The sequence below is a fragment of the Furipterus horrens genome, unplaced genomic scaffold (genome assembly GCF_987537825.1).
Source record: "Furipterus horrens unplaced genomic scaffold, mFurHor1.1.pri manual_scaffold_6, whole genome shotgun sequence".
Taxonomy (NCBI): Eukaryota; Metazoa; Chordata; class Mammalia; order Chiroptera; family Furipteridae; genus Furipterus; species Furipterus horrens.
In genome coordinates this window covers 22,461,990-22,475,843 of record NW_028327176.1, presented here as the reverse complement: position 1 = coordinate 22,475,843, position 13,854 = coordinate 22,461,990, and the positions used below count along the sequence as shown (strand labels likewise).

The 13,854-nt window shown below is 39.1% G+C and overlaps 1 protein-coding gene across 4 annotated transcripts in view; it reads left to right on the top strand.

The window, feature by feature from the left end:
- Nucleotides 1-303: 303 nt before the first annotated feature.
- Nucleotides 304-13,854, top strand: part of STRN (striatin) — an 84,630-nt gene continuing 71,079 nt past the window's right edge. The window contains exon 1 of one of the 4 annotated variants that reach the window (XM_090281152.1): nucleotides 304-681. In XM_090281152.1, the coding sequence (XP_090137278.1) occupies nucleotides 454-681 (228 nt within the window). In that variant the 5' untranslated portion in view covers nucleotides 304-453. Of the gene's footprint in view, nucleotides 682-1,295; nucleotides 1,527-13,854 lie in introns of those variants that run through there. The other 3 variants (XM_090281149.1, XM_090281148.1, XM_090281150.1) reach the window with 3 other exon arrangements.

The window sequence follows — 13,854 nt, the reverse complement described above, 5'->3', positions numbered from 1 at the left end:
TGCATCAGGGAGCGCCGCCTGCGAACTTCCGCGTGTGGGAGACTTCGGGTCCCCGCCCGGCTGAGCCCTGCCGCCGGGCTGCGGCCCGCCCCACCCTTGAGAAAACCCGCGCTCCCCGCCTGGGCCACGCCCACCGCTCACAGCAGAGACAGGCCGGGGGGCGGGGCCGCAGGCTCGCCGCAACCATTCGCAGCCCCACTAGCCTCCTCCGCCACGCTCGCCGTAGCCACGCCCTACGACTACATTTCCCAGCAAGCCCTGGGCCGCCAGCGCGCCGTAGTTGACCCATTTCCCGGCCCGTCTCAGGCTCGGCAGTCCCCCGCGCTGAGGCGGCTGCTCCCTGCTGACTGGGGTGTGGGCGGGGAGCGGCGGAGGGAGGAGCAGGCGCTGCTGGCTGCCGCCGTTGCCTCGGCTGCTGGGCGCTGGGAAGCTCACCGGGTTTCCACGGCCACCATGGACGAGCAGGCGGGTCCCGGCGTCTTCTTCAGCAACAACCACCCGGGCGCTGGCGGTGCCAAGGGTCTCGGGCCTCTGGCGGAGACGGCCGGCGACGGGGCGGCTGCGGCGGGGGCGGCCCGAGCCCAGTACAGCCTCCCGGGGATCTTGCACTTCCTGCAACACGAGTGGGCCCGCTTCGAGGTGGAGAGAGCTCAGTGGGAGGTGGAGCGGGCGGAGCTGCAGGTAAAGACCCTCCCGGCCTGGCCCTCTTCATCCCGCCTCTTCTCTCCTTTTCGCCCCGCCCCGGACCCTTCCCCCTCCCCCTCTGCCCTCGCTGGTTCCCTCCCCTTTGCTCCCACCCTTCCCACCCAGAACTGTCCCCTTCCCCCCTTCACCTTTTCCTTTGGCTGACCCCACTTCCTTGACCTGGGTGCCCACTCCCGCCCTGATGCGTTGTTTACTCTCCTCGCTCCTTTCCATTTGCTCCTTTCTCTTAACTCGGTCCCGTTTCCAGGGACGTGCCATCCCATATTTTAGGTCTTCCCTTTCAGTATACTAATCGGGCTGACAGTCATCCATCCTCTGTCCTAGGTCTAGAGATGTTTCCGCAGTAGGTATTGACAGTTGGCTTCTCTCAGAGAAAGGGGATCAAAGAAGACAACAGAAGTTGTGTCTGTGAGGCCTTGACTTTAGGCGAGAAGCTGACGTTGGGGAAAAGTGTTACTAGGAATGTCAGCTCTCTTTTTACATATGTAAATGTTTCTTCTCTTCTTCCCACTCCCTCACCCCCTCCCGCGTTTCTTTTAGGTATTTCAGATTCATGGATTTTAAATGAAGGACCTAGATGATCACAGTCAGATGATAGTTCAGAGATGATTTCCTGTCCTCAGAATCTAAAACTCCCGTGGATTAATTGTATGTTCAGTGTTTTGTGAGATTGACTTTTACTTAAAAGGAACTAAAAGGGGCTTTAAAGTTGGTTACGGTTCCTGCAAACCGTGCAAGGTAAAGGATACCCAGGGAGGAGCAGTTGTGGGCTCTTAGAAGAATGGAAGTGCGGCTGATGCTTTGCAGGCCATTCTGAATTGGTAAGTAGGTTTCTCTGGCTGTTCTTAAAACTTCCAAGCCGTACACCAATTTCACAAGGAATTTACAGAACGATGCGTGGCTGTGCCTTTCTGCTTGACTGGCTCATTCTGGATGCTTATGAAATCTGAGCGTAGTTTTGGTTGGTGAAATACTTGAAATTAAAATGCTAACCTATGTGTTACTGTCACTTTTTGGGGGGGGTACCATGTTTTCTTTGGCACTTAAAAAAAAAGAAAAGGAGAAGTCTGTAAATAGAATCCGCTGGAAAAGGCTGCTTTGGTGTTAGTGCAAGAGGCAGTGGAAGGAGCAAGTAGACAGGGTTATAGTATGAGCTGGGCTTGCTGGTAGCTGTGTGACCTTGAGGAAATCCTTTACCCTCTCTGAACTTCAGTTTCGTCACTTATTTTATCAGCACATTTATTGAGTGCCAGGTGTGTGCCTCAAGGCCCTTAGATTAACAAAATTGACAAAGCCTCTGCCCTCATAAAGTTTACGTTTTTGTCAGGAGGCCATCAGCAAATGCACCTATATACTATACGGACCCATAGTGGCAACTGCTGTGAGGAGACTAAATCAGGGTACAGGATTAGTGTGATCGGGGCTGCTGTACGGCCTCTGGGAGGAGTCAAATGAAGAAGTTAGGGAGTGACCCAGGGTTCCTAAGATTCTTATTCTTTATATTTCTGTTTTTTGGTGACTTTTTTATTCCTACTGTTGTGTTACTTTCGTATCTAGTCTTTTGATATTTGTAATTTTTCTTGTGATGAATCTGACCAGCATACTTAAATGCTTCATTCACATTTACTGATAATTCACCATTATTAGCAATGAATTCCATAAACGATCTTGTGGATTTCAGCTTCATGGAAGTGTTAATGGCAGGCTTTAACTTTAATGTTGTACAGTTGTGGAGAATGACTTTTATGTGTAATCACTTAAATTTTAATTTCTTTTCCAGTTTAAGGAATGTAAGATAAGTCACAATAATTTGGTCAAAAACAAACAAGAAAACTCCTCTTATCTTTCTACCTGTGGATGTTTGGGAATTTCCAATCAATCTCACCCCACTGTGTTTAAACTTTTAAATTTACCTGTAACTGTAGCCACTCTTAAATTTTATATGCATACACACAACTTCCTGGGTAATTGATGGCAAACGTTAAACTTAAGGTAGGTTTCCCATTGGTGCTGAGTATATTAAGGACACTACATTTTTACAGTAACTTTTGGCTTGTGTTCAAATTACATTAAGCATCCATGGAGAAACTTTAAAAAGATGTGTCATATTTTACAAACAGAGCAAGTATTATATATTTTGGGTGGAGAGAGTTTGCTAGAACCTGAGGTTTTGGACCCCTTTATTAGCATTATTGAACATATATTTTAAAAATCATATCTTTACATCAACATCATTAAATTTGAACATATCCCTTTACTTTTCTTTTGCCTTTGGAGTTTTTCTAGAAAAACAATAGGAATTTAGAGTTGAACGAATGATGATGAAATTTGGATAATGTGATGTCTTCCTTTTAATTTTTAAATCTCCTCTGAAGTCATTAACACTAAGGTCAACAAAAATACCTTTAAGGTTGAGTCTAATTTTTTCCTTCAGGAAGCTGTCAGTCTTGCTCTTTCAAATTTCCAGGGCAGGATTGTGAAAGGCAATCCTAGTGCTCATCTGTCTACCTGGCTGCCTTCACCACTTCCCTCCTTCAGATCTTAAGAGTAAGGAACTGGTTACATGGTACCAAAACATTATTTGTCACTTTGTTCCCTTTGTCCACTTGAGTTAATATGTGACCCTCTTTTTACTTTTAGTAATCCCCCTCACCACCACCATGCAGATGAGAATAGGTAATTCAAGGGAAAAGAATGGTAAAAATTGTTACTGAACTTTATATTTGTGAAAGGAATTGGAAATGGGATACATAGCATTAGAAAGAATTTTCTCTGTGATACGCATTGGGCTATATTACCCCAAAGAAAGAGGCAGTCTAGGCAGAAGAATCCGTGTTTATCATTTTGGGAGTTTAAATTTTCTTAGAATAGCACAGAAGAACTTAACAGTGAGTGGGGAGAAGAGCAGGAAGAACTTCATGAGGTAATGAGAACCCAAGGCTCAGTATTTGAAAACTATTGATTTAAGGGAAAGTAAGCATGTAGATAAAAAATAAGTTTTTGCCCTAGATTTTGATGTGTGTATGTGTTACATGTAGTAGGGGAGGCTCTGCTGTTTACCTGAAAATGCTAGAACTGTGAAAAGGCTATTATGAGCATGGTCTGTGGTGTGGAGGCTGATACTAGAGTGTTCATGAATCTGGGTTTTGGCATTAGTGATTCATACTGTAATTCGCCAGATTTTTTTCAAATGCCTACTTCATGCCAAATCCTGTTCTAGGCACTGGAGAAGCAACAGTGATTCACACAAATCCTACCTGCATGAAGCTTAAATCGTGGGGAAGACAGATAGTGATAAGTAAATGCATTCCTAAAATGTTAGATGCTAATAAGTGCTGTGATGAAGTGGGGTAAGTTGGGTGTGGAGTGCTGGAGAGGTGGGTGTGGAAGCAGGACTTTACTGACGAGGTGCCATTGGAACAAAGACCCGAAGGGGTGAAGTCTGAGGAGGAGAGTTCTAGGCAGACGGAACAGGAGGGGAAAGAACAGGCTTACAATGTTTGAGGAATGGGGCAGGTGTCGCTGGAGTAGAGGAGGAGAACGGAGAAATGATGTCAGAGATATGGAGTCTTGCCATGATAAGGGCTTTAGATTTTCCCTAGGCAAGATGGGCAGCCATTGAAATGTCCTGAGCAAAAGAGGCGCACCGTCTACCCGGAACCCTGGCTCGGAAGCGACAGTAGAAAAATCAGAGTTTAGTTTGGAGGCCCATTGAATAATCCAGGCCAGAGATGAATTAAGAGTGTCAGTAATGAGAGATACGATTGTATGTTTTGATACATATTCAAAATATAATGGATTCTGAATACATTTTTGAGGGTAGACTCAGAAGGATGTGCTGGTGGATAGGATGTGAGATTTGAGGAAAAGGCGACTCAAAATTGTTTTGACTGAACATCTTTGTGGACTGTTGATAAGATTTACTGAGCATTTACATAAACACAGTTGACACTTAAAATAACAGTTTGTTTTTGTTATAACTTATTTACAATTACAGTGAAAGGCAGCATGACATATGGATTTAAGTCTTTGCACTAAGACTTACTGTTTTTATTTTACGCCAAAAATACTATTTGCCATAATTCTGACCTCTCAGAACCTTAATTTCCTCATGTGTAAGGTGAGGATAATAAACTGCTTTTTGAGAATTAAATGAGATATTTTAAAATACCTAGCAGAGACTTGGCACATAAAACAAAGTAAGTGCTGAATAAGTAAATGGTACCAAGTGTATGATGTTAAGTTTGTATATCTCCTTGTTCCCACAGAAAAGCAAAAATTTCAGTCATAAACTCTTCTAAGGCTAGAGCATGTAAGTGCCGTCCTGGGACCATGCAGTCTCTTATTTTGGGTCTGATGGTGGCACTAAGGGACATTTAATAGGAGCCAGCTTCAGGACATTGATAATATACTTCAAATGTACTTGCTTTACTTAGTAACTCACTATGTGTCTGTTATCTGAAAATTTATATAGACATTTCTTAATTTGCTTATCTTAACCGTGTGTGACTTCTTGGGTAATAAATTGTATACATTTACTAACCACTCTATAAAACTTAATTTTTGGTTTTATTTGGACCTTTAAACTTGGAGTGTTGAACTCCATTGTGGTATGGTATAATTTTGTAAACATTCATTTTTTATTCCAGTCATCCTTCATAATTTTATAATTTTTTATTGTTTTTGGAAAAATTATAGAGGTTTCACTCTTTTAAAACATATTCTAGTATTTGTCACTTTAGTGTTTCTCAAGTTTAGCTGCAGTCTTAGGCTGTTCTGAGGGAACTTTTAAAAATATTAATTCCCTGCCCTCACCGGTGTGGCACAGTGGGTTGGGCATCGTCCCACAGTGTGAAGGGTTGTCAGTTCTGTTGCTGGTTAGACTCCAGGTCAGGGCACATGCCTGGGTTGCAGGCCAGGTCCCGGTTGGGGGTGTGCTGGGGGCGTGCAGGAGGCAGCTGATTGATGTTTCTCTCCCACATCTAACTTTCTCTCTCTCTCTCCCTCCCTTCCCTTCTCTATAAAAATAAATAAATAAAACCTTTAAAAAAATTAATTCCCTGAGCTCTGCCCCAGGCCAGTTAAATCAGATTGTAGGAATTAGGGCCCCTGGCATTAGTATTTTTTGAGCTCTCTAGTAGTAATAATATGCAACAAAGATTGAGAAAACTGCTTTAGTTGTTCTTTTTTGTTTTTACATATATTAGTTTGACAGTTTCAACATTGTGTTAGTATTCCAGATATGGATGGCTTTTTATAGAATTTGGGATATAATTTCTGTTATGTTTCTGTTCTCTCTGATGATAGCTAGCGTTTTATTTTTAGGGAATAGGCTATTATAATTTGGATCACCTCCCTTAGACTGAGAGAGAAAATGATAATCTTTGAGTTGGAATGAACTTTGAAAATAATCACTTGGTTTTGGTTTTCCTTGAGTAAAGCATGCAGTGCAAAATCCTACGACCTTTCTCCCAGTCTGTCAGTTTCACCCATATCTAATTTGACAGCGACATCCTTTCACAGGTAAAGTGAGGTCCCAAGAGAGATTAAATGACCAAGAATGAAACAGGTTTTGTCCAAGCTCTGTCACTTAAATCTCCAGCTACCTTTGCAGTTTTTTTAAAAAACTTTTCAAGCACATTATCTTGCTCGATCCTTACAACTCTCTGAAATAATCATTCACTAATGATTACTTAATCATTTTTCTTTTTATTTAAAGCAACAGGCATGAAGATTTTACTGTATTTTACTGTTTTCTAGCTTATTTTATTGGCTACATCTAAGATTTTGTTTTGACTTTGGTGTTCTGTAGTTTCATTGTGATGTGTCGGGGTTTAGATTTCTTTTTATTTTATTTGGGACTCTGTTAGGCTTCTTGAATTTGTGGATTGGCACTAATTAGTTCTGTAAAATTCTCATTTCTTTAGATTTCTCTTCTATCTTGTTTTCTTTCCCTTTGGATCAATGATTACATGTGTCTTAGGCCTTTATCTACACTATATTTGGGTAATTTATTCTGATGTATCTTCTAGTCCATTAATTTTCTCTTCAGTTGAATCTAACCTTTGAAGCTATCCTGTGAGTTTGTAATTTTGGTTATTGTTGAAGTTCGGTTTGGTTCCTTTTAAAATCTGTTGTATCTTGCCCTATTCAGTGTGGCTCAGTTGGTTGGGGTGTTGTCTGGTAACTGGTTACTGGTAACCGGAAGTTGCAGCTTTGATTCCTGGTCAGAGCACATAATTAGGTTGCGGGGTTGATCTCTGGTCCAGGTGCATAGAATTCCCAGTCTGGGCGTGTATGGGAGGCAACTGATCGATGATTCTCTCATATCAATGTTTCTCTCTCTCCCTTTCTTTCTTCCTTTCTCTCTCTAAAAGCAATGAAAAAATTTCCTCAGGTGAGGATAAAAATTTTTTTTTTTAATCTGCTGTATCTTTTCTTAGTTTCCTTTTCCCTGCAGATATTTTCAGAGTTGTCTTTTATTTTTTAAACCCAGTAAGTATAGTCGTTTTATAGTTGGTGTCTGTTCTTCCTATATGTGAGGTCTTGGCAGTCCCTTTCTGTGGTCTGTTGTTTTTGCTGATTCTTTCTTTGATGACTTGTTTTTTGTATGCATAGTTATTATTGTGTGCTGCTCACTGTCCTTGAAACAAGTATAAGATTAATCTTAGGTGTCAAATAAAGACAGCTTCTTCAGAAAGTTTTTGCATTTGCTTTTGGTAGGTTTCTGTAGGCATTGCCTGGACTGAACCACTTTAAAGAAATTGCTTGAAGTTTTGGACCATTGAGGTGATACATATTTTGGTTGTGAATACATTTGCGGGTCAATATATGTCTGCTTCACTTTTGTTTTGAGGGTATAAACCCTTTAGGGTCTTGGCAAAATGTGGGGTATATCTCCTATTAAATTCTCCATTCTGTATAGTCCTGATCTTTGATTTTGCCTTTTGGGTCCTGCAAAGCCGTCCAAATTAAAGTTCAGATTTGTTCGGATTGGCCAGTCCCAAAAGGAAAAGAGGCTTTTGTTCCCTTACCTCACTAGGTTCCCAATTTCTCTTCAATTCTGACCAAATAATTTCTTACTATCTTAGAAGATTTGCTTTTTAAGATGATTGTAAAAATACTTTATCCAGAATTTTTATCTGTTTTCAGTTGGGGAGCAGTTTCAAGGCACCATTATTGAAAGTGGATTTCTCTTCTCTTAGTTTCAAAAACTGAATTTTAAGAATGGTCCCAGTATTATTGGGGAGAAATATCACTGATAGCAGTTCTTTGTCAAGAGATGTACCTATATATATATTATCCCAATCTACTTTTCTTTGAATTCCAGTGGTAGAGGAAGGCCTACAGCTTTTCTCCAAAATCCCAGTAATTTAAGCAGAATTTAAAACAGACAAACAAATCCTTTTACTGATCTGTCTTCAGTTCTGGCCATTAGAAATAATTGCTCTTGGGATTTTTGGAGTTTCTTGCTTTGGTGGCCATTTGGACAAAACAATCCATTGACTATCATAATTTTGCTGTAGAAGTGTGGGTCATAGAGTCATATAGCTTCATCACTTTTGATTTATAATTTTTCTGGGCTTTATTTGTAAATTGTAGATGATAATACAGCCACTAAGCAGAGTAGTTATAAGATTTTAAAAAGATAAAATATGCAAAGTATATTACCCATAATAGGTATTCAGTTAGTAGCTTGCTCTAATTGGTTGAAATTTCTATGGACAGAATGCATTTGATTGTATTATTTATTTAAATCAAATTTTAGAAGCCAAGAACTGGTTTCAGTGATCCAGTTTCATGTAGTAGCTACTTATATTCTCTTTGCTCTATTAGTAGTGGTTTAAGGACAATAAACTGACCGTATTTGGAGTAGGGGCAGGCCAGAGATGGCAGTAGTAGGTGGTAATAGTTTGTAAGCGTTGAAGCCTACAGATAGTAATAGAGGAAAATTTGGAGTTTGGGAGACAGCCCTGAGTTGGGGAAGGGGTAGAAGAAACCAAGAGACAGAGAGGGGAGCAGAGAGGTGGGGGAAGCAGAGACAGACAGGAGGGAGAAAGTGCACTGCATACATTAACGTGTTCTTAATTTTTAAAGGGTATGCACTTGTAATGCTAGAATTATGGGGCTGACCGGGATAGAGACATACACACAACGCACACACATTTCTCCTTCCCAACCTCTCCCCATAACTATACTCAATTTTATGTCTCCTTCATTGAACTAGGACTATTTTACCTCTTGAGGGACCTTAGAATTTAGGTAGTCTCATCTCTTGTTTTATAGTTGGAGCCAGAGAAATGAAGTGATTTGTCTTAGATCACTCTGTGAGTTGGAATAGATTTAGTTTAGATCCCAGGTGTCCCAGTACCCAGGCCAGGACATTGTTCACCATCCTACATCATCTCCTTTAATTGGTCCTGTGAAGCTGCTTCTGATATAAAGTGCCAAGTGAGTTTTAATAGTTAGATGATTAAGTATGCTTTGAATAGCTGTCATCATTTAAAGTAAATTCTTACCAGTTATTTTAAGTTTTTCTTCAAGTAGAACAATTCAGAATAATTTTCTTCATGTAGACCAATTCTTTAAGGAGCTCAAAAAAGTCTTTCACAATGTGTATTCCTCAAAATTGTTTACCAGTGTAATCACTATTTTAATAATTTTATTTTTTGTGTAAAGATTACTGAAATGTCTATTTCTTTTTTAAAAAAATCTGAAAATTTAGATCTTTTTCAGCTTGCTCTGAGAGTAGCCTAATTAAGTTCTGTATATATATTTTTAATATAGTTTGTGTTTGTTGACCATATTATCAGTTTATGTAGTACTTTGGTTAATAGGTTATTCTTAGCCCATCTGTCATACATATGCTGTATTTGCTTTTATGTAGTAAGGTATTTGAGGAAATAAAATCACTTTTTGGGGGGACAGATGAAATGCTGTTTAATCTTTATTGTGAAAGTGCCTTATCTGAACAAGATGATGGAATATTAGAAAATACTGATATGTAAGAAGGAAAAGTTACTGTAGAGTTGGCTAGAAGCAGCGTGGCATGAGGAAAAATGAATAGGTATTTTGTTTTGGAGATAAGATAGGGAGAAAATAAGGGAGTACAAGTCCTGCAATTTAGGTGAGCTTTGGGAAATATTACATAAGGTTGGGTGGAATAGGTATTTTGGGTGTGGCGAGTAAGTTCTTGGCATAAACGCACTACAGAGATCCAAGGAAAGGGCCAGGGGGAGTGTTTCATTACTCTACACACAGGTTCTATTAGCACTCATTTACATGTGACAGAAATTGGATCCAATACCAGCATATCTAGTTAGGAGAAATAAACACGATGGCAGATTCCACAAGGGTGATTCCAGGTTCACCTGGTGGAAAATTACAGCCTAGTCTGGGACTTGTTCTCAGTTTTTTTGTTTATACTTCCTAAATGAGAAGGTTAAGTAGTGAGCAAAGTTACAGGTACAATTAAAACCGGCTCCCAAGGAATGTGGATTCATATAAAGCTAAAAGGAGAGACTAAGGAGGAGCCAGTGGATCTGGGTCAGCATACTTACTGAACTTGAAAAAGTAGAGTCAATAGGGAGGATGGTAGGTACCTGGTCCCAGTAACTGAATCCAGTATTTTATTTGTTGTTTTCTCTCTTTCCTCCTTTACTTTCCACAACCAATAATAGTTTCACTTATCAGTCACTTACCATGTGTCAGGTACAATGCTAAGCACTTTACATGTATAATTTATTTTAATCTTTGTAAAATTATATGTGGTAGGTATTTATAATCACTCCCTAATTTATAGCTAAGAAGTTAAATAATTTGCCATAGGAAAAGTTTGAGTGATAGGCCTGGGCATGCTAAGTAGGAGGAAATATTTTGATATTTTCCTTCCCTCATATTCTGAGTTAATGTACAGGGCTGGGATGTTTTTCTCTCTCTTGATATCTGATGAATTTCTAATAACCTTCCAAAGATTCAGTTTATTTTCTTTGGGAAAACTGACTTCCAGACACAAGGACGCTTCGTGCTTGTATGTGAGCTTTATTATCCAACACCATCCAACGGGTGGTAGGGCAGTGAAGTAGAAAAGATGATGTTTTAAATTTAAGTTAAAATATATATAAATGCATAAACATTTGCCAGTATAAGACCAAGCCCACTGACCCTTCACTTTTTTTTTTTAAGAGTGCTGATTGGACTTCTGTGTTGACATTCTTAAATTACCTACAATTTTAACGTATTTGTAATCCATACAATAACATATAATACATAATACAATAGTTTATGATTTCTGGTTTTGGTTTTCCTTGTGTAAAGCACACATTGCAAAATCCTATGACCTTTCTCCCAGTCTGTCACAGTTTCACCCATATCTAATTTGACAGCGATATTTTTAGTAGATCTTCTTTATTGTCTTGTCTTTCTGAAGCATTCAACCTAGTCTTTTTCTTCATACCCACGTTTTATTGGTTTATATAATATTTAATTGAATTATCTAATCAGAGTAACAAGTGCAACTGTCACATAGAGGTTTGGAAGGAAACCAGTGAACTTTTGGTGAGCTTATACAACTCTACTGTGGGAACCGAAGTGTATGGGTGAACTATAAAGAATAGTCTGCTCTACATGTGAATATTTACTATGTCCTGTGCTTTGGGCAGTTTTACAAGGTGACAAGAGAGTACTGGTTAATCCATAGGGTTGGTTAAGAGAGGATTAGTGGTGAGAACGTCTACTGTATCTCAATTATACCACTTATCTTATACTTTGTATGTTTGTTTCTTCACTAGACTGTGACTCACTTCAAGGTCTTTTTGTTTCTCTAAAGTCCAGTGGAATGACTGGCATATAGTAGCTGCTTAAGAAATGGTTCTTGACTGAATCATATATTAGGTTATATTGTTACTGACTATGTATTAAATATATGTCGGTATATGTTATGTCCTGTCTCAGCTAAATTGTGTCCTTAGGGCGAGTCTTATGTCCCAGATATCTTTGATATTTTACAGTGTTTGTTGTAAATGTACAATATTATGTTGCTATAAAGAGAACAGCTTATCTATTCCTTTTGCTGCTAGCTAGTTCTGCCTTATGACTTGCACTGGAAAGAGCCTTTTAGAGCAAGTAGTACTGTGTTCTGTTGTGTAGAGCATTGCCTGGGCCCTGCCTAGTCAATCTGACAGAGCTCATTTCAGGGATGCCACTGGCTTCATAATTGCGGCTTAATGTTAGTTGTAGCAAGTGGTGTATGGGTTTTGGTAGTTGTGAGTGTAGGATTGTTTTCTTTCCCTTTTGTGTGTTAATTATGGACTGCCAGGAAATGTCTTTGGCATCATGTCCTAAAAAAATCTTTATAATCAGCATCATGTAACATTTTTTTCTTTTCTAAAACCCATACTTTCAAATTTTGTACACATTTCTTATTCCTTTAAATAGTGAATTGAATATTTTTCTATGAAGATAAGTCTTATTTAAATAAAATATAGTTATTTACATTCTATATTTTGATTTTGTTTATAGTTGCATTACCAATATATTGTGATTTTAAAGCTTTTGAAAATTCTACTTTAAATAATAAAATGGAAATCCCTCAATTGTTCAGAACTTAAAATGAAAATTCTGATTTTCTTATCACTAAGCTTACATTTTTTCATTAAAAATTAAAGGTTAGCTTTTTAGAGTCTTACAGCTAGACAGCTGAGAAGAAGCACAAAACGCTAAACTATGGAAATACTAACGGTGCTAAAACCTGATAGAAAATTTATCATTGAGAATTTTTTAAAAACTTCATGCTTTTGCTTTCAAGCCTTTTGGTTGGACTATTGGGTGCTTACTGAATACCTGCATATCTCTCTCCTGGGAGATACAGTGCAAAGCAGGCGGAGGTGGTTTTACCTCACACGTAGCCTGTAACGATTCTTAGCTTCAGGTAGAACTGAGTCCATTACGCCAATGGTAATATCCACTTTGGCAATTCCGTTTCAGTTTTCCCCATTTAAAAACCAACCATCCACCCTGGCTGGTGTGGCTCAATGGATTGTGCACTGGCCTGCGAACCAAGGGGCTGCTGGTTCAATTCTCAGTCAGGGCACATGCCTGGGTTGCAGGCCAAGTCCCCGGTTGGGGGCATGCAAGATGTTTTTCTCCCTCTTTTTCTCCCTTCCCCTCTCTCTAAAAATAATTAAAGTATTTTAAAAACCAACCATCCAACCAACCAATTTTAACAACAAAAGAAACCCCGTTCTTGGCTCTTATCCATTGGTACTGCCATCCTCTCCCTTACTTTCTTTTATTTTTCTGTATGGACCATATTTACTACCTTCACTTTTTTACTAGTCCCGTCTTTTTCTTTCTGTTTCTTTGCTCTCTTTTTCTTTTTTGGATTATTTCTCTGTCTCTTGTGATCTTGCTTTCAGTCCTCCATTCCAATTGTTCACTAGATTATACTGTTTTTGTTTTTTTTTCTTCAGTAGTACTCTTTGATTCAAGTCCTTCCACTCCAGTTAAATCTTCTTTTTTAGATCCTTCATAAAATTACATCTCTAGCTCTTCCTGATATTTTTCCACATTTGTAATTCTATTTGTTGAATTTCTTACTGTCTTTACCAGGATGACCTATCACTTGAAACTCAAGCATCTTTTCTAAAATTCTTCGCCCAAACCAAGTTGACCATTCTTCTCATACCTAGCCCCTCAGTTACCTTTTTAAGAACCCTACATTGAGCTTTCACTGAACGTTTCACTCTCTGGTTCTCTTTCCTAGCCATGCATCTGACATTGTAAACCGTGTGTAATGTTTTTAATCCAGTTTTAACCATTTAATTCTTAATGCTATTGGTATGCCGGTCCAAACCCTCATCATCTCATATCTGGATGACTGCAGTAGAGGTCTTCCTAAGTTTTTTTTTTTTTTACTTCTGGTCTCTCCCTTAGCCAAGGTATTCTATACAATATTGCCTCTCAAGCTTCTAAAATTATTGATTTGTTCAAGACATTGTTATTTTTGCCTATAGTAGATTTCACATCTCTCCGTGATTAGACTGTTTATATTTCTTACCTGTTAGGGTACTCTTTCTAAACCAAAATGGTGCGATCTTGCTTTGCTCATAAGATATATCTACTTTTTTTTTTTTTTTTAAATCATTGTTC